Genomic DNA, 18,488 nt, shown 5'->3' on the forward strand with positions numbered 1-18,488 from the left:
AGGACGAGTCGGCCATGACGGTGACTGGTGACTGGAAGAACTTACATGGTGGCGGTGGAGTTGGGGGACGATGGTCGCTCCACCTGGAGGTGATAAACACCATAATTCTCCAGATCCATCACCATCAGCATGGCCACAATGAGGAGCGGGACCCCTGCCAAAGATCCCACAAGGCTCAGCATCTCCCCCGAACCAGCACAGACTGCACAACACAAGCCAGGACTCACCCCAGCCCACCAGGGCCAGCCGCATAGTGGTGACCGCGGAGGCCAGGAACACCTTCACCACCAGACGGTAGAGATTGAAGCCTTCAATGGCCATCCAGGAAAAAGTGCAGAGCAGAGCAAGGTGCAGAGCAGCTGCAGAACCAACACAGAGGCTGTGCTGCTGCAGAGCACCCAACACGGCGCTCAGAATGAAGCTCAGATCCAAGAGTAGCACGGCCACCAGCAGGTGCATGTGAATCTGTAATGTGGGGTTCCCCAACACCTTCCTGTCACGAAAAAGAGTGTCATAGTTCTGCACTGCACACATGTAACACGTCAGCGCGCAGCACAAACACGTGTAACACATCAGCGCGCGGAGCACTATACCTGGAGCAGAAGATCCAGATGACTGTGAAGATGCAAGAGAGAGCGGAGACGCTGCATCCGGCAAATGTCAGGACCGACAGCGACACCAGATGGAGCTCAGAGATCAACTCAGGAGGGCACTAAACGACAACACAGCTCAGCGGGGGCTGGGAAGTGTTTGTGACAGTCCGGGTGGTGTAGGGTTTGTGGGGGTCCTGGTCGTGTAGGGTTTGTGGGGATCCTGGTCGTGTAGGGTTTGTGGGGGTCTGGGTCGTGTAGGGTTTGTGGGGGTCCGGGTCGTGTAGGGTTTGTGGGTGCTTATTAGTAATTTCTCAGTGACTTTTCCATAGCTCACCATTAATAATGCAAAGTATGTCAGGTGGTTACATCTACAGTCTGTGCCCCCCGCCACGGGGTCAGAGCGGCAGCCGTCCGTCCTCCACTGTTCTGATAACTCTGTGGGAACGAACATAGGATCATTTGTCATACACTTCATGTTAATAGCCTCTGTGTCTGTACTGCTATATACTTAGGCAGTGAACTGGTTCATGCAGCTTTACATGAACACCCGAGCCTTACACTATGGCTGGTCCAAATAACTAAAGCAATTGTTACCATCCACTTCTCGTGTCTCCCCTTTTCCTCATAGTTTGTAAGCTTGCGAGCAGGGCCCTCACTCCTCTTAGAATCTATTTTGAACTGTGATTTCTGTTATGCTGTAAAGTCTATTGTCTGTACAAGTCCCCTCTATAATTTGTAAAGGGCTGCGGAATATGTTGGCGCTATATAAATAAAATTATTATTATTATTATTTGTCACTACTGAGATATTGGATAATGGCATCCCCAAGAAGTTACCCCAAACGAGCAGGAAGCACCACTCACCGTCCCAAAACACGCAGAGCAGAGACAAGTTCACCTGGGGCGAAAGAATGAGAAATCATGAGTCACATGTCAGTGTATATACAGAAAAAAAGTAAAGTTCCCCCCCCCACATCCCAGAAATATACAGAGAAAAGTATGTGCTCCCCATCCATCCATGATGGAAGCTTAAGGGAATTGGATACTTAGTTACAGTAAACAATGTGTTTGTTGTCACGGTCACCCCCATAGTCCTTAACTTTATACTAACCCCCTAATCCCGACCCCTAGAAATTAGCCATCTGTCCCTCCGTCCTGCCACCTGACATCTCCTGCCCTCTTGTTCCCACCTGCTACCTCCTGTCCTCTTTCTCCCACCTGCCATCTCCTGATTTCTCCCGCTCACACTTGCCACCTCCTGCTCTCACCTGACACTTCCTGCCATCTCACGCTCATCCCTGCCATCTCCTGCCCTCTCCCGCTCCCACCTGCCACCTCCTGCCCTCTCCCACTTCCTGCCCTCTACCCTGCCACCTCCTCTCCTCACGCTCCTACACGCCCCCCTCCTGCTCCCACCTGCCACCTCCTGCCCGCTCCCCCCACCTGCCCTCTCCTGCTCCCACCACCTGCCCTCTCCCACATGCCACCTCTTACCTGCTTCCACCTGCCACCTCCTGCTCTTTCCCGCTCCCACCTACCATCTCCTGCTCCCACCTCCAGCCCTCTCACCTGCTACCTCCTCTACTCATGCTCACAGCTTCCACCTCCTGCCCGCTCCCATCACCTGCCCTCTCCCGCTCCCACCACCTGCTGCCACCTCCCTCCTGCCCTCTTGCTCCCTCCAGCTCCCACCTCTTGCCCTCACCCGTTGCCACCTCCTGCCCTCTCTTGTTCCCACCTGCCATCTCCTGCCCTCTCACGCTCACTCCTGCCCTCTCCGCTCCCACCTGTCACCTCCTGTCCTCTCCTGCTGTCACATTCTGCCCTCTCCCGCTCCCACCTTCCATCTCCTATGCTCGCCTGCTCCCACCTGCCATCTCCTGTGCTCTCCTGCTCCTACCTCCTGCCCTCTCACCTGCCACCTCTCCTTACGCTCCCACCACCTGCCCTGTCCCGCTCCCACCACCTGCCACCTCCTGCCCTCTCGCGCTCCCACATGCCATCTCCTGCCCTCTCACCTGCCACCTCCTGACCTCTCCTGCTCCAAACTATCACCTGCCCTCTCCCACCACCTGCCTTCTCCCGCTCCCACCACCTGTCACCTCCTGTCCTTTCCTGCTCCCACCTACCTCCTGCCCTCTCGCTCCTACCCTCTCCCGCTCCCACCTCCTGCCCGCTCCCACCTGCCACCTCCTTCCCTCCCGCTGCCACCTCCTCCCCTATCCCACTGCCACCTCTTGCTCCAACCTGCCACCTCCTGCTCCAACCTGACCACTCCCACCACCTGCTCCCTCCTGTCCTCTCCTTCTCTGCCACCTCCTGCCCTCTTCCACCTGCCACCTCATGTCCGCTCCCACCCGCCACCTCCTGCTCCCACTTCTGGCCCTCTCCTGCTTTCACCTACCGCCTCCTGTCCTCTCCTGCTCCCACCTGCTATCACTGTCTGCTCCTCCTCACTGCCGGTGACATCTCTTCCAATCCCGTCCTCCTCACCACAACCCTATAGTCACTTCTACCTTCCATCCACACTCTATCACAACTCTCCATAACCTCTCTATCCTTATACTCATCTGCCCAGCTCCCGCTTCCCCAGTCCCACTAACAGGAGCTCTATGGAGCGCTCGCTTCGTCTGCAACAAACTTTCCTACATCCATGATCTTTTCATTACTAACAAACTTTCCTTCCTCGCCATCACCGATACCTGGCTCGCCCCCTCAGACACAGCCTCTGCGGCTGCACTTTCGTATGGTGGATGCCATCTTTCTCACACACCCCTCCCCAGTAGCAAGCATGGTGGAGTTTTTCTCCTGTCAGATAACCGCTCCTTCACCCCAAATCCACTGCCACCTACTGTTACTGTCCCTTCTTTCAAGGTGCACTGTGTGCGCTTCTACTCCCCCTAAAACCTCCAAACGGCTGTCATTTACTGCTCCCCAGGGCCAGTCACCACCTTCTTCGACCACTTCACCACCTGGCTACTTCATTTCCTCTCCAAAACATCCCCACTATCATGGGTGACTTCTACATTCCCATCGACACTTCCCACTTAGCAATCTCTAAGCTACTCTCACTTCCTCCTTCTGCCTCGCTCAGTAGTCCTCCACAGCCACTCACAAAGATGGCCACACACTTGACCTCATCTTCAACCGCCTCTGCTCCCTATTTAACCTTTCTAACTCACCTCACCTCTTTCTGACCACAACCTACTCACATTATCTTCCCTTTCCTCTCCAGGTCCACAATCCCCACTCTACAAACTTGCACACCCTCACAGTAATCTCAATCACCTCGATCTTCACTCATGTCTATAGGGAGAAGTACGTTCCTTACACAGTGCAGACACTGTAGCCACTTTATATAACACAACAGCTGTAGCTCTTGCTTTGGTCGCCCTTCTTGCACATACCAAAGTTGGCACACTGAACAGGCAACCCTGGCACACCAGCCTGACTAAAGAACTGTGACGGGCTTCTAGGCTTGCTTCGCAGAGATGGAAAAGATCACACTCCATCGAGAACTTCATCGCATTCAAACAGTCCCTCATTACTTTCAAGTCCACACTCACTGAAGCAAAATAAACCTTCTCATCTCTCATATCCTCCCTGTCTCGCAACCTTAAAGAGCTATTCAATACTTTCAATTCTCTCCATCGTCTCAGCTGAAGACTTTGATTCGTTCTTCAATCACAAGATTAGCATCAGAGAAAGCCATCCTCAAAAAACCCTCCCTTGATCCATACTTTGTGGGTCACCTGTTATCACTTTTTCCTTTATGCCTCAAAATTACTGGAACAACACGTCCATTTTGAACTGTCCTTCCACCTCTAATCCTGCTCCCTCTTTGACCGCTTACAATCTGGCTTTGGACAGCATCATTCCACTGTTACTTCCCTGACTAAAGTCTCTAATGACCTAACCGCCAAATCCAAGCAACACTACTCTGTCCTCCTCCTCCTGGACCTGTCCTCTGCCTTTGACACAGTAGACCATTCCCTCTTACTACAGACCCTCTCATCTCTTGGCATCACAGACATGGCCCTATCTTGGATCTTGGACCTTCAGCGTCTCCCACTCACACACCACCTCCTCACTTCTCCCCCTATCTGTCGGTGTCCCCCAAGGTTCAGTCCAAAGGCCCCTGATTTCTCCATTTACACCTTCTGCCTGGGACAGCTCATAGAATCTCACGGCTTTCAGTATCACTTCTATGCTGATGACACACAGATCTACATCTCTGGACCAGATATCACCTCCCTACTAACTAGAATCCCACAATGTCTGTCTGGTATTTTATCCTTCTCTGCTAGATTTCTAAAGCAACATGGACAAAACAGAATTCATAATCTTTCCTTCATCTCACTCAACCCCCACAACAGACCCATCCATTAAAGTCAACGGTTTCCCACTCTCCCCAGTTTCACAAGCTTGCTGTTTTGGGGTAACCCTAAACTCTGTTCTCTCCTTCAAACCACATATCCAAGCCCTTTCCGCTTCCTGCTGACTCCAACTCAAAAATATTTCCTGTATCTGCACATTCTTCAATCAAGAACCTGCAAAAACACTGGAACATGCCCTCATCATCTCCCACTTTGACTATTGTAAACTCTTGCTCCGTGGCCTCCCCTCTAACACTCTTGCACCCCTTCAATCTATACTAAACTCTGCTACCCCACTAATCCACCTGTCCCCCCTGCTATTCCCCAGACTCTGCCCTCTGCCAAATCCTTCACTGGCTCCCCATTGCCCAGTCTCCAGTTTAATAACATAAGCATGGCATACAAAGCCATCCACAACCTGTGTCCTCCATACATCTGTGACCTAATTTCCGGATACCTGCACACAACCTCTGATCCTCTACTCCCCTCTTATGTCCTCTTCCCATAATCACACACAAGACTTCTCCCGTAGATCGCCCCTACTCTGGAACTCTCTACCCCAACATATGTCAGGATTCGAACCCAGCAGCTCCTGTGCACCAGGCAGAAGCTATTCAGCTCACTAGACAGTTCCTTACTAAATTAGATACTAGTACCTGTGTTGTTCCTGATGTCTCCACCACAAGTTTTTAAGTTTTTGATTGGCTTACCCTGTGATCTCTTGATTGAGCACTCTACTTAAATCTGGTACTGCACTTCCTTCATTGCAAGATTATTGAGCTCTGCCTCCCTGCAAGATTTATTACAATATTTAATAAATGGGATAACTTCTCTCAGGATGATCGGATCAGTACACGGGCAGTAGCAGCGCATGTGGTTTGTTCTGCCGGTCGTACAGGGATCAAACCTGGACCCATTCGGTCGCTGTGGGAGGCTGATCACTATATCTCGGGTTTCAGAGCTCCCACGGGCCCGGGAGTCGCACTGTCAGATGCGCAATTTCTTTAGGGCGAGGGGGATATTTTTTATGAGCCGGTACCTCGGAGGATGCGTCCATAATTCACGATTCCATGTTGGGGACGGTTCGACTGGACAGCCATAATACCATAATAGATGTGCATCCTGTGGCCACTTGACATGCGTGCTTTAATTAAGCCCCTCAGGCACCTCTATGTCCCCTGCTGGTGTGGCTTCCTCACTCAGGCTTTGAAATGCCAACTGCCTGCTACATGGTACTCAGCCCATTACCATACTAAAAGGAACTTTATTCATTAGAAAAGGTGGGGGCCAGGAGCACTCCTCTCTGCAGACCTGTGACCAGGAGACAAAATGGAGTCACGCCAATCTCTGCTAGTATGCCCATCCAAGATGGCAGCTGTTCCCTTATCACACCTCCCAACTATACTGCTGGTCTATGTACTAACCTCTGGCAATATCCTGACTATGATTCCTGCATATCCTCCCTACTATACTGCTGCTCCATGTACCGACCTCTTGCTATATCCTGACTACGATTCCTGCTTATCCTCCCAACTATACTGCTGCTCCGTGTACCAACCTCTGTCTATATCCTGCCTACATTACCTGCTTAACCTCCCAACTATACTGCTGCTCTGGCTATATCCTGACTACATTACCTGCTTATCCTCCCAACTGTATTGTTGGTCTATGTACTAGCCTCTGGCAATATCCTGACTATGATTCCTGCTTATCCTCCCAACTATACTGCTGCTCCGTGTACCAACCTCTGTCTATATCCTGCCTACATTACCTGCTTAACCTCCCAACTATACTGCTACTCTGGCTATATCCTGACTACATTACCTGCTTATCCTCCCAACTATATTGCTGGTCTATGTACTAACCTCTGGCAATATCCTGACTATGATTCCTGCTTATCCTCCCAACTATACTGCTGCTCCGTGTACCAACCTCTGTCTATATCCTGCCTACATTACCTGCTTAACCTCCCAACTATACTGCTGCTCTGGCTATATTCTGACTACATTACCTGCTTATCCTCCCAACTATATTGCTGGTCTATGTACTAGCCTCTGGCAATATGCTGACTATGATTCCTGCTTATGCTCCCAACTATACTGCTGCTCCATGTACCGACCTCTGGCTATATCCTGACTACGTAAACTGCTTATCCTCCCAACTATACTGCTGCTCCGTGTACCGACCTCTGGCTATATCCTGACTACATTACCTGCTTACCCTACCAACTATACTGCTGCTCAGTGTACCAACCTCTGGCTGTATCCTGAATACATTACCTGCTCTTCCTCCCAACTATACTGCTGGTCTATGTACTAACCTCTGGCAATATCCTGACTATGATTCCTGCATATCCTCCCTACTATACTGCTGCTCCATGTACCGACCTCTTGCTATATCCTGACTACGATTCCTGCTTATCCTCACAACTATACTGCTGCTTCGTGTACCAACCTCTGTCTATATCCTGCCTACATTACCTGCTTAACCTCCCAACTATACTGCTGCTCTGGCTATATCCTGACTACATTACCTGCTTATCCTCCCAACTATATTGTTGGTCTATGTACTAGCCTCTGGCAATATCCTGACTATGATTCCTGCTTATCCTCCCAACTATACTGCTGCTCCGTGTACCAACCTCTGTCTATATCCTGCCTACATTACCTGCTTAACCTCCCAACTATACTGCTACTCTGGCTATATCCTGACTACATTACCTGCTTATCCTCCCAACTATATTGCTGGTCTATGTACTAACCTCTGGCAATATCCTGACTATGATTCCTGCTTATCCTCCCAACTATACTGCTGCTCCGTGTACCAACCTCTGTCTATATCCTGCCTACATTACCTGCTTAACCTCCCAACTATACTGCTGCTCTGGCTATATTCTGACTACATTACCTGCTTATCCTCCCAACTATATTGCTGGTCTATGTACTAGCCTCTGGCAATATCCTGACTATGATTCCTGCTTATGCTCCCAACTATACTGCTGCTCCATGTACCGACCTCTGGCTATATCCTGACTACGTAAACTGCTTATCCTCCCAACTATACTGCTGCTCCGTGTACCGACCTCTGGCTATATCCTGACTACATTACCTGCTTACCCTACCAACTATACTGCTGCTCAGTGTACCAACCTCTGGCTGTATCCTGAATACATTACCTGCTCTTCCTCCCAACTATACTGCTGGTCTATGTACTAACCTCTGGCAATATCCTGACTATGATTCCTGCATATCCTCCCTACTATACTGCTGCTCCATGTACCGACCTCTTGCTATATCCTGACTACGATTTCTGCTTATCCTCCCAACTATACTGCTGCTCCGTGTACCGACTTCTGGCTATATCCTGACTACACTACCTGCCAGTGCTGCCCCTAGTGGTTGCAATATCACTATTGCAACTCAGGTCAGTTCTTCACAATATCAGACTCTCGCCTACCGTGGAAACCTTCAAAACGAATCTGAAGACCTAGATCTCCAGAGAAGCCTACAATCTGAAGTAACCCCCTATCCACCCTACCACGACTGGCTCTGCCCACAACATTATATCCTCACCCATCCCTTGTAGACTGAGCCCTTGCGGGCAGGGTCCTCTGCTCCTGTACCAATCGTGAATAGTATCGTCCATGATTAATTATTGTACTTATGTATACTCCTAATCACATGTAATGCGCTATGGAACAAATGGTGGTATAATAATAATAATCATAATAATACAGTACTGTGCACAAGTTGTAGGCAGGTATAGAAAAAATGTGGCAAAGTAAAAAGATACCACAAATAGAAGCTCTGTAGAAGAAATATCAAGAAAATGCAAACTGAAGAAAATAGAAATGTAAATCCCATCAGTATTTGGTGACCGCCCGTCACTTCCCTCATCATTCTCTGGTGACCGCCCGTTTCCTCCCTCATCAGTCTCCGGTGACCGCCTGACGCCTCCCTCATCTGTAGCTGGTGACTGCCCGTCGCCTCCATCATCAATCTCTGGTCACCGCCCGTCGCTTCCGTCATACGTCTCTGGTACCCGCTGTCGCCTCCCTCATCACTATCTGGTGACTGCTCGTTGCCTCCGTCATCAATCTCTGTTGAATACCCGTCGCCTCCGTCATCCATTGGTTGAATTGATGCATTTTTTCTACATTTGCCTAAAGCTTTTGCACAGAACTGTACTGAGAAGCATATTGTTCCCCCCTCATCCACCTCCAGGGGCTTCTCTTTCCTCCATCTACATCCATAGACATTAATATGGAGGAAAGTATGTGCCCCCCACATCCACCTCCGGGGGCTTCTCTGTCCTCATCTACATCCATAGACATTAATATAGAGAAAGTATGTGCCCCCCAAATCCACCTTAGGGGGCTTCTCTGCCCTCATCTACATCCATAGACATGAATATGGAGAAAAGTATGTGCCCCCCACATAAACCTCCAGAGGCTTCTTTGTCCTCCTTTTATTCAGGACGGACACAACGAGGAGAGGTTTGTGACCAGGTGCAGTGAAGAGTGGGGGGTCCCCAGAAGCTGGGTACAGGATGGGCACACAGAGGCCCACGTCTTCAGATGCATTTTCTATCTCGGTCGATGTCTGACCGCCTCCACCATCTGTGGTTCTTTTTGGTCGCTAGCTGAGGGGTCTCCATTAAGCCCTCTCTTAAGAGTCTAGCTCCGAGCACCGCCTTTACCTGTAAAGGCTGATGGTGAAAGGTGACGACAATATCCTCAGTAAGATTGGAGACCTGTATTCCCTCCAGGGTGACACCGACCACACGATTACCCATGACCGTGCTGTTTGCAGCATCCTGTGTGCACAGATATGACAGTCAGTGATTCTTGGCTCTGTGGACCCCGTTACCGTGCCATGTTGGTATCTCACCTGGAAGAGTGCACTGGCGGCAAGCATCCGCACTACCTGCAGCCTGGTCCCGGGGACCACAGTCTCCATCAACTGTTTAGGAAAAGACAGAGAAATGCCCAGACGATCGGGAAGAGAAGAGAGCTGTAGGGGAGACACATCGGTTACATGACCACAGCGCTGTACCACGTCCCCATGGTCCAATCCAGGGCACAGAGATGCCACTCATTACCCAACTCACCACATTGGCCGAGTGCAGCTTATACACCACCGCTTGCAGAGGACCCTTCCCAAAATGGTGTGTCTCCTCATCAAATGTCACCTGGGAAAGCACTGATTCAATCCAGTCACGGAGCCTGAAAGTGACAGAACAGAGGGGTACGCCATGGGTGAGGGGTACGCCTGGCTCCACGTGCCTCTCCAACTGCAGGGAATGACTTACACACGCCCATTGCCAGAGAAACGCTCCTTGTCCAGATAGTCGGCAACTTGCAAGATCTCGTGATCTACACTCCTCATATCTACAAGACAAGATGTGCCATGATCAATATGGACCCTAGCAGCACAACCCCCATCATCTCAATAACAGACTGAAAAAGTCTAAAATATGATAAGAAGCAATACATATCATCCTGCTGGTGCCATGATCTCTGTTCGGGTCCTCCACACCTCTAACCAGAACATTGTCTACCTTTTCTCTTATGTTCTTGGTCCTGCTGGTGCCAGGATCTCTGCTCGGGTCCTCCACACCTCTAAGTAGAACATTGTCAGCCTTTCCTCTTATGCTCTTGGTCCCTGCCCGGCCTACACATACACTAGGTCCCTTCACTCCTTAGCTCAGTTCCTCCCCTATCTTCACTACTTCCCATTCCTCCTTAACCTCAGTCCCTCATATGCCTACTCTAGATCTCTCCCCTGCCTACACGCTGTCCCTCCTGACTACACTATGTCCTTTCCCTCTGTCATAGAAAATATTAAAATTATATGGCACACTAGAGAGGGTCATTTACCCCCCTCCCTCCTCCTCTGTCACACAGAATTGCAGCAGGAGACAGGATCTTTCAATCTAGCTGACACTCTAAGAAATAGGCTAATAATAAAGAAAAGTGAACCATTAGACATAATGAAGGGATCGGATCCACTCCCTATTAGACATAATGGAGGGATCAGATCCACCCTCTATTAGACATAGAGGAGGGATCGGATCCACCCCCTATTAGCTATAAGGGTCACCTGGCTCCATGGAGACGTTCGGAGAAGCCAGGTTGTGACCCTCCGTATTAGACATAAGAGAGATCGGATCCACCCCATATTAGACATAATGTAGGGATTGGATCCACCCTCTATTAGACATAACGGAGGGATTAGATCCACCCTCTATTACACTGTGTGCAGAATTATTCGTCAAGTTGTATTTTGATCACATGATACTTTTTATACATGTTGTCCTACTCTAAGCTGTTCGGGAGAACTACCAATTAAGTAAATCATGTGATGTGCATCTCTGTAATGAGGAGGGGTGTTGTCTAATGACATCAATACCCTATATTAGGTGTGCTTAATTATTAGACAACTTCCTTTCCTTTGGTAAAATGGGTCAGAAGAGAGATTTGACGCGTTCTGAAAAGTCCAAAATTGTGAGATGTCTTGCGGAGGGATGCAGCAGTCTTGAAATTGCCAAACTTTTGAAGGGTGATCACCGAACAATCAAGTGTTTCATGGCAAATAGCCAACAGGGTCACAAGAAGCAAAAAAGGCGCAAAATAACTGCCCATGAATTGAGGAAAATCAAGAGTGAAGCTGCCAAGATGCCATTTGCCATCAGTTTTGCCATATTTCAGAGCTGCAACGTTACTGGAGTAACAAAAAGCACAAGGTGTGCGATACTCAGGGACATGGCCAAGGTAAGGAAGGCTGAAAAACGACCACCTTTGAACAAGAAACATAAGGTAAAACATCAAGACTGGGCCAAGAAATATCTTAAGACTGACTCTTCAAAGGTTTTATGGACTGATGAAATGAGAATGACTCTTGATGGGCCAGAGGCTGGATTAGTAAAGGGCAGAGAGCTCCACTCTGATTCAGACGCCAGCAAGGTGGAGGTGGGGTACTGGTATGGGCTGGTATCAAAGATGAACTTGTGGGACCTTTTCGGGTTGAGTATGGAGTGAAGCTCAACTCCCAGACCTACTGCCAGTTTCTGGAAGACAACTTCTTCAAGCAGTGGTACAGGAAGAAGTCGGTATCTTTCAAGAAAAACATGATTTTCATGCAGGACAATACTCCATCACATGCCTCCAACTACTCCGCAGCGTGGCTGGCCAGTAAAGGTCTCAAAGAAGATAAAATAATGACATGGCCCCCTTGTTCACCTGATCTGAACCCCATAGAGAACCTGTGGTCCCTCATAAAATGTGAGATCTACAGGGAGGGAAAACAGTCCACCTCTCGGAACAGTGTCTGGGAGGCTGTGGTGGCTGCTGCACGCAATGTTGGTCGTAAACAGATCAAGCAACTGACAGAATCTATGGATGGAAGGCCGCTGAGTGTCATCATAAAGAAAGGGGGCTATATTGGGCACTAAGTTTTGGGGGTTTTGTTTTTGCATGTCAGAAATGTTTATTTCTAAATTTTGTGCAGTTATATTTGTTTTACCTGGTGAAAATAGTGAGATGGGAATATATTTGGTTTTTACTAAGTTGCCTAATAATTCTGCACAGTAATAGTTACCTGCACAAACAGATATCCTCCTAAGATAGCCAAATCTAAAAATAAACCACTCCAACTTCCAAAAATATTAAGCTTTGATATTTATGAGTCTTGGGTTGACTGTGAACATAGTTGTTAATCAATAATAAAAATAATCCTCTAAAATACAACTTGCCTAATAATTCTGCAGACAGTGTATACATAGAGGAGGAATCGGATCCACCCCCTATTAGATATAACGGAGGGATCGGATCCACCCTCTATTAGACATAGAGGAAGGATCCATAGCTCCCAACGTCCCTCATTGTGCGGGACTGTCCCAGTTTTGAGCCTTTGCCCTGCTGTCCAGCACGGGACACTCTGCTTCCCGCAGACAGCAGGAGAAGCAGCCGACACGCACCCTTGTGTTAAGCCATGCCCCTTACCCTTCCGTATGCAGTGCAGTACATATCAGCTGGTCATCCCTGCACCCACAGAGCCTTACACCACATATTGGCTGCTCTGTCCGCACAGGACCTGTGATGAGGTCACAGGGGGAGGAGTCAGGGGTCACATGATCGGGACCTCCGTGGATTGCAGGACTCGGCTGTGCTGGTTGCTGGATGAGGTAAGTATGCTGCCTTGTGTGGGGTCAGGAGGTGTTTACAGTGTGGATGTAGCAGAGCCGTGTGTGTACGAGGTGTATGGAGCGGAGCCATGTCTGTGCAAGGTGTATGGAGTGGAGCCATGTGTGTATGAGGTGTATGGAGCGGAGCCGTGTGTGTGCGAGGTGTACGGAGTGGAGCCGTGTGTGTAGGAGTAGCTATGTGTGGCCATTATACGGTACGAAGTATCATGTGCGGTCATTATACGGTACGGAGCATCATGTGCGGTCATTATACGGTACGGAGCATTATATGCGGTCATTATACGGTACGGAGCATCATCTGCGGTCATTATACGGTACGGAGCATCATGTGCGGCCAATATACAGTATGGAGCATCACGTGCTGTCATTATACAGTATGGAGCATCATGTGCGGCCATTATACAGTATGGAGCATCATGTGCGGTCAGGTCATCATACAGTATGGAGCATCATGTGCGGCCATTATACAGTATGGAGCATCATGTGTGGCCATTATAAAGTATTGAGTATCATGTGTGGCCATTATACAGTATGGAGCATCATGTGTGGCCATTATACAGTATGGAGCATCATGTGTGGCCATTATACAGTATGGAGCACTGTGTGGCCATATTTTTTTTTGTTTATAATTATTCTTTATGAAACAGTGTGCTCAGCAGTGCTAAATGGGTGTGGTTGGGACGTGGATATGGGTGTGACTAATTATGAATGGGTGTGGTCAGAGGCGTGGCCTAAAATTTGCCGCGCCACGCGTTGCGTGCCGCAAACTTTGTCCCTCTTTCCCATCTTCGAAAGTTGGGAGGTATGGGGATCAGATCCACCCCGTATTAGGGCTCATACTCACCTGTGAGAAACTCGGATGAGTCTCGCACGTCAATACCCCGCGCTGCTGCCTGCACTCAGGAGCGGAGCGTGCGGCTGCATGTATTCCTATGTGGCCGCATGCTCCGATCTGAGTGCCGGCAGCAGTGCTGGGTATTAACATGCGAGACTCATCCGAGTTTCTTGCAGGTGAGTGTGAGCCCTTAGACATAGAGGAGAGATCGGATCCACCCTGTATTAGACATAGAGGAGGCCTCATACACATCTGGTCACATTGTCATGTATTGGTCTCCTGGACACATAATGACTATGCACGTCTGAGGGTTATCTACCGAGGAGATGTCCTCCAGACCATGGAATAGGCTATGGGGAGCAGAGCAATATAATACCAATATGGGGATGTGCACACGTGGAGGAACATTTCTGCATCGCCTGACAGGAACAATACGCATTTTCTGTGCGTTCTGAGTGCATTTTTCCCTGATTTGAGTGAAGTGAATGGTGAAAAACACAGGATGCATAAACACCGAGAACTGACATGCAGCAGATTATTTTCAGCACCAAATCTGCATGATAAAAATACTCTATGTGTGCATGACACGGCAGCGTTTTCAGTCACTTTGCTAGCATCAGGTTTTGATTCATGTTTGGTCACAAATCTATGCAGAAAAAAAAGTGACAAAAACGCACCAAATCTGCAACGTGTGCACACATTATAAAAATTTTTGACAGTTTTTTGCGGGTTATATACCAACGAAATGTACCCAAGAACACATAATGCTGTATGGCTAAGGAATGGAACCCTGCAAAATTTTTTAATTATTTTTTTGAGTCTTGTATATCACAAAAATGTACCCCAGAACACAGAATAGTGTATGAGTAAGAAATGTGAAGAAACAAGCAACATTCTCAAATGCTTTTTTCCATGGTTATATACCATAAAAATGTGACATAAAGCACGCAATACTGTATGGATGAGTAATCTGATAATAAAATATTTTTCTACACTTTTTGTAAGTTTTACATACCACCGTAACGTAACAATAACCGTGATAAACTGTATGGATGAGTCACTGAATCTATAATGTTTTGAACTAAAATATTTTAATAGTAGTTGATTTACTCATACAGTCATAAAAGCTTTACAGAAAGTGCAAGGCCAGACAGAAATTATAAGGAGGGCTATCCATGGACCCCTGAAAGACAACAACTGATGGGCCTCCTTCAAATATTGAATATTACAAACACTTTATGCGCTGTCATCATCTGGTGGTGTGGAAAAGTTAGGGCTAATCCAGGCTCATTGTTATCGGAGTGAGCCTATCTGCATTCTGTTGACAGGTGAAAGCGCCTGTCTGTTGTGACCCCCAGCGGCAATAAAAACCCATTCAAACAAGAAGTGTTAGCAGCAGGGCATCACAACACCTCCAAGGCATAGAGCAGTGTTCCCCAAGTCTGGTCCTCAAGAGCCACCAACAGGTCATGTTTTGAGGATTTCCTTAGTATTGCACAGGTGATAATTGCATCACCTGGACAGGCAAGTATTCAATCACCTGTGCAATACTAAGGAAATCCTCAAAACATGACCTGTTGGTGGCTCTTGAGGACCGGACTTGGGGAACACTGGCATAGAGGGACAGCTTATGCCAGGTGTCCAGCTTTGAGACCCAATAGTTGAAAATCGCAGATGAATTAGGGAGTATGCTGGTTTGGTCGGCCAGGTGTTGCTTGACCATCTTTAAAAACTTTCCCTCCTTGTCAAAAGTACCTAGTTATCAGTCCCTGGGCTCTGGGAGGGTGTCACGAAATTGTCCGATGACCTTCGACAGTGTACCACTACCTCTGCTGTGTGTCTCCCTGGCCCCTCGTCAGTTGGGCAAGAAGGAGCTTGCTCCCTACCGATAGCGTTGTCTGATGGGAATTTTTTCAACATATTTTCCACAATGGCCTTCTGGTATAGCACCATTTCACAAGACTTCTCCACCTGAGGCAGAAGAGATGCAAAGTTATCCTTGTTGCATGGGTCTAGCAGGGTGAACCAGTACTCTTTTTTTGGCCAAGATTAAAGTAATGCAAGGGTCATGTGAAAGGCAGCAGTACATAAAGTCGGCCATATGTGCCAAGCTCCCTGTAGTCAACACATCCCTGTCTCCACCATGATGATGACTCTCCATCTCCTCATCCCTCTCTTCCTCCTCATTCACATACTCAGCTCATCCACATAGGAGAGACAGAACAAAGGTTGTGTGGCTACTAGCCACCAGCACCTGTTCCTCCTCTTCCTCAGCGTCCCCCATCTCATTGCTATCCAAACCGCTCTGAGAAGTTGAGATGAGGCTGAGCTGGGTACAATCTCTCTCCGTTATGTCTTCCTTCCTCCATCCCCACCTAGTCCGTATGCAAAGCTTCATGTTTAATTGTGAGAATAAGGCACCATCACCACTCACCAACTTTGTGGAATCCTCAAAGTCTTGGAGAACCACACAAATGTCAGACATCCATACCCACCTTTCAGTTGTTATGTTCCGAGGCTGTCCAGAATAACAAAGGGCATTTTGGAGCTGGTACTTAACCACTGGCCTCTTCTACTCATAAATCCTTTCCAGCAAGTGCAGTGTGGAGTTCCAGCACGTGGCGACGTCACACACCAGTCGGTGAGCTGACACTTGAATGCACTGCTGCAGCACTGCCAGAGTGTCGGCAGCTGTAGCCAACTTGTGGAAATGGGCTCTGATGTAGCGTACCTTGACCAGATGCTCTGGCAAATCTGGACATGTTTTCGGAAACCGCTGAAAGTTGAGCATGTGTGCCAAGCATAGTACATGTGTGAGCATGCCAAGTTTCATAGCCACCACAAGGTTATGGCCATTATCACATACGACCATGACTGGTTGGAGCTTCAGTAGTGAGAACCACAGATCTGTCTGGTCTGTTATTCCTTTCAGTATCTCTGCCGCGGTGTGTAGTTTGTCTCCTAGACAAATTACCTTCAGCAGAGCCTGTTGCCGCTTTGCTAAGGCAATGCTGCAGAGCCTCCGGCTGATGTGGATGATGTGCTTTGAAACAGCACACCTGAGATGTAGGATGGGGAGAGGAGGAGCAGGAGGGGATGCAGGAACTGTGCTAGGTGGTGGAGGAATCCCTGATAGAAGTAGAGCCAGCAATCCTCGGTGTCGGGAGCATATGCGTCATGGCAGGGTGTTGTTCTGCCCTAGCCTCCACCATGTTCACCCAGTGTGCCTTCAGGGAAATACAGCGTCCCTGTTCACAAGCGCTTCCCCAAGTGTCAGTCGTTAAGTGGACAATGCCAGTAACTGTGTTGGTAAGGACATGGGTGATGTTCCTGGACACGTGCTGGAGGAGGGGTCGTCCAGACCAGGAGTAAAAGTGACAGCTGGGGACTGAGTACCAAGGGATGACTGCCGCCATGAGTGGGCAGAAATCCCCCTTGTCTACCAGCCTAAATGGCAACATTTCCACTGCAAGCAACCTGGAAGCGTTCCTGTTTAACATTTAGGCCTGTGGTTGGGTGGGTGGGCGCCAATCGTGGATCCAGGTGTTTGGCCCACCAAGTCGGGTGCTTAGATGACATGTGCCTGATCATGCTGGTAATGGTTAGGTTCTTGGTAGTCAGGCCCCTGCTGATCTTAGCGTGGCACAGGTTGCAAATGGCCATTTTGTTTGTCCCAGAACCCTTTAAAAGCTCCCAGACTGGGAAACACGTAACTCTTTGACAGAGAAATTCAGCAGTGTCAGTGCTCTGTGGAACAGTTGCCCGCCTTGTCCCTCTGGTCAACGCACTGCCTCTTCCTGTCTGTTTCCATGCTGCCAATCTCTCCCCTCTGTGCTGCAGGCCTCTGTTTGCATGCCAGCTTCCCAGGTTGCATTGGTGACTTTATCGACCACCTCATCTTCCACCACCACACTCTGGTCCTCCTGACTTCTTGATTTAACAAGACTTAGCGGCTTCTGTGTCTCATCATCATATTCCTCCTTATCCCAAATTTGTCATTCCCCACCATCATGTTCTTGTGGCCGTGGCTGCTCTAAGTTTTGTTCATCAATAAACACCATGTCTTCCTGTCTCTCTTGGAACATGCAGGTTGAGAGCCCACAACCAAGAAATTATATTGTAAGATCTCCTCAGAATGTCCTAGTGTGGGATCAATGATCTCCTGGAACTCAGCATGGTGGGAGGAAAGAGGATCAGGGTGAGGATTAAGTGATCCAGACTTTAAGCTAATGAGACTGGACCATGTGGAAGACTGACCATGTAGAAGACTGAATGGTGCTACCAAGCCTGCTGGAAGTATTATCCGCAATCCAACTGACCACCTGTTCGCACTGCTCTGGCTCCAGAAGCGGTATACCGAGCCTCCCTGCAAAGTGGGACAAGAACCTACAGTTGTGCTCAAAATTTACATACCTGTGCAGAATGTTTGCTTTCTTGGCCTTTTATGAGATAATATGAATAACACCAAAACATTTTCTCC

The 18,488-nt window shown here is 48.6% G+C and overlaps 1 protein-coding gene across 2 annotated transcripts in view; it reads right to left on the minus strand.

The window, feature by feature from the left end:
* LOC143807452 (adhesion G-protein coupled receptor G1-like) overlaps positions 1 to 18,488 on the minus strand; it is a 56,258-nt gene that overhangs the window by 9,805 nt on the left and 27,965 nt on the right. For both annotated transcript variants that reach the window (XM_077289013.1, XM_077289014.1), the window contains 9 exons: positions 10,279 to 10,357; positions 10,078 to 10,192; positions 9,858 to 9,980; positions 9,667 to 9,783; positions 1,457 to 1,490; positions 928 to 1,028; positions 594 to 712; positions 228 to 493; positions 46 to 154 (listed from right to left, as the gene is read on the minus strand). In XM_077289013.1, the coding sequence (XP_077145128.1) occupies positions 46 to 154; positions 228 to 493; positions 594 to 712; positions 928 to 1,028; positions 1,457 to 1,490; positions 9,667 to 9,783; positions 9,858 to 9,980; positions 10,078 to 10,192; positions 10,279 to 10,357 (1,063 nt within the window). The remainder of the gene's footprint in view (positions 1 to 45; positions 155 to 227; positions 494 to 593; positions 713 to 927; positions 1,029 to 1,456; positions 1,491 to 9,666; positions 9,784 to 9,857; positions 9,981 to 10,077; positions 10,193 to 10,278; positions 10,358 to 18,488) is intronic.

This window comes from Ranitomeya variabilis, chromosome 2 (genome assembly GCF_051348905.1).
Source record: "Ranitomeya variabilis isolate aRanVar5 chromosome 2, aRanVar5.hap1, whole genome shotgun sequence".
Taxonomy (NCBI): Eukaryota; Metazoa; Chordata; class Amphibia; order Anura; family Dendrobatidae; genus Ranitomeya; species Ranitomeya variabilis.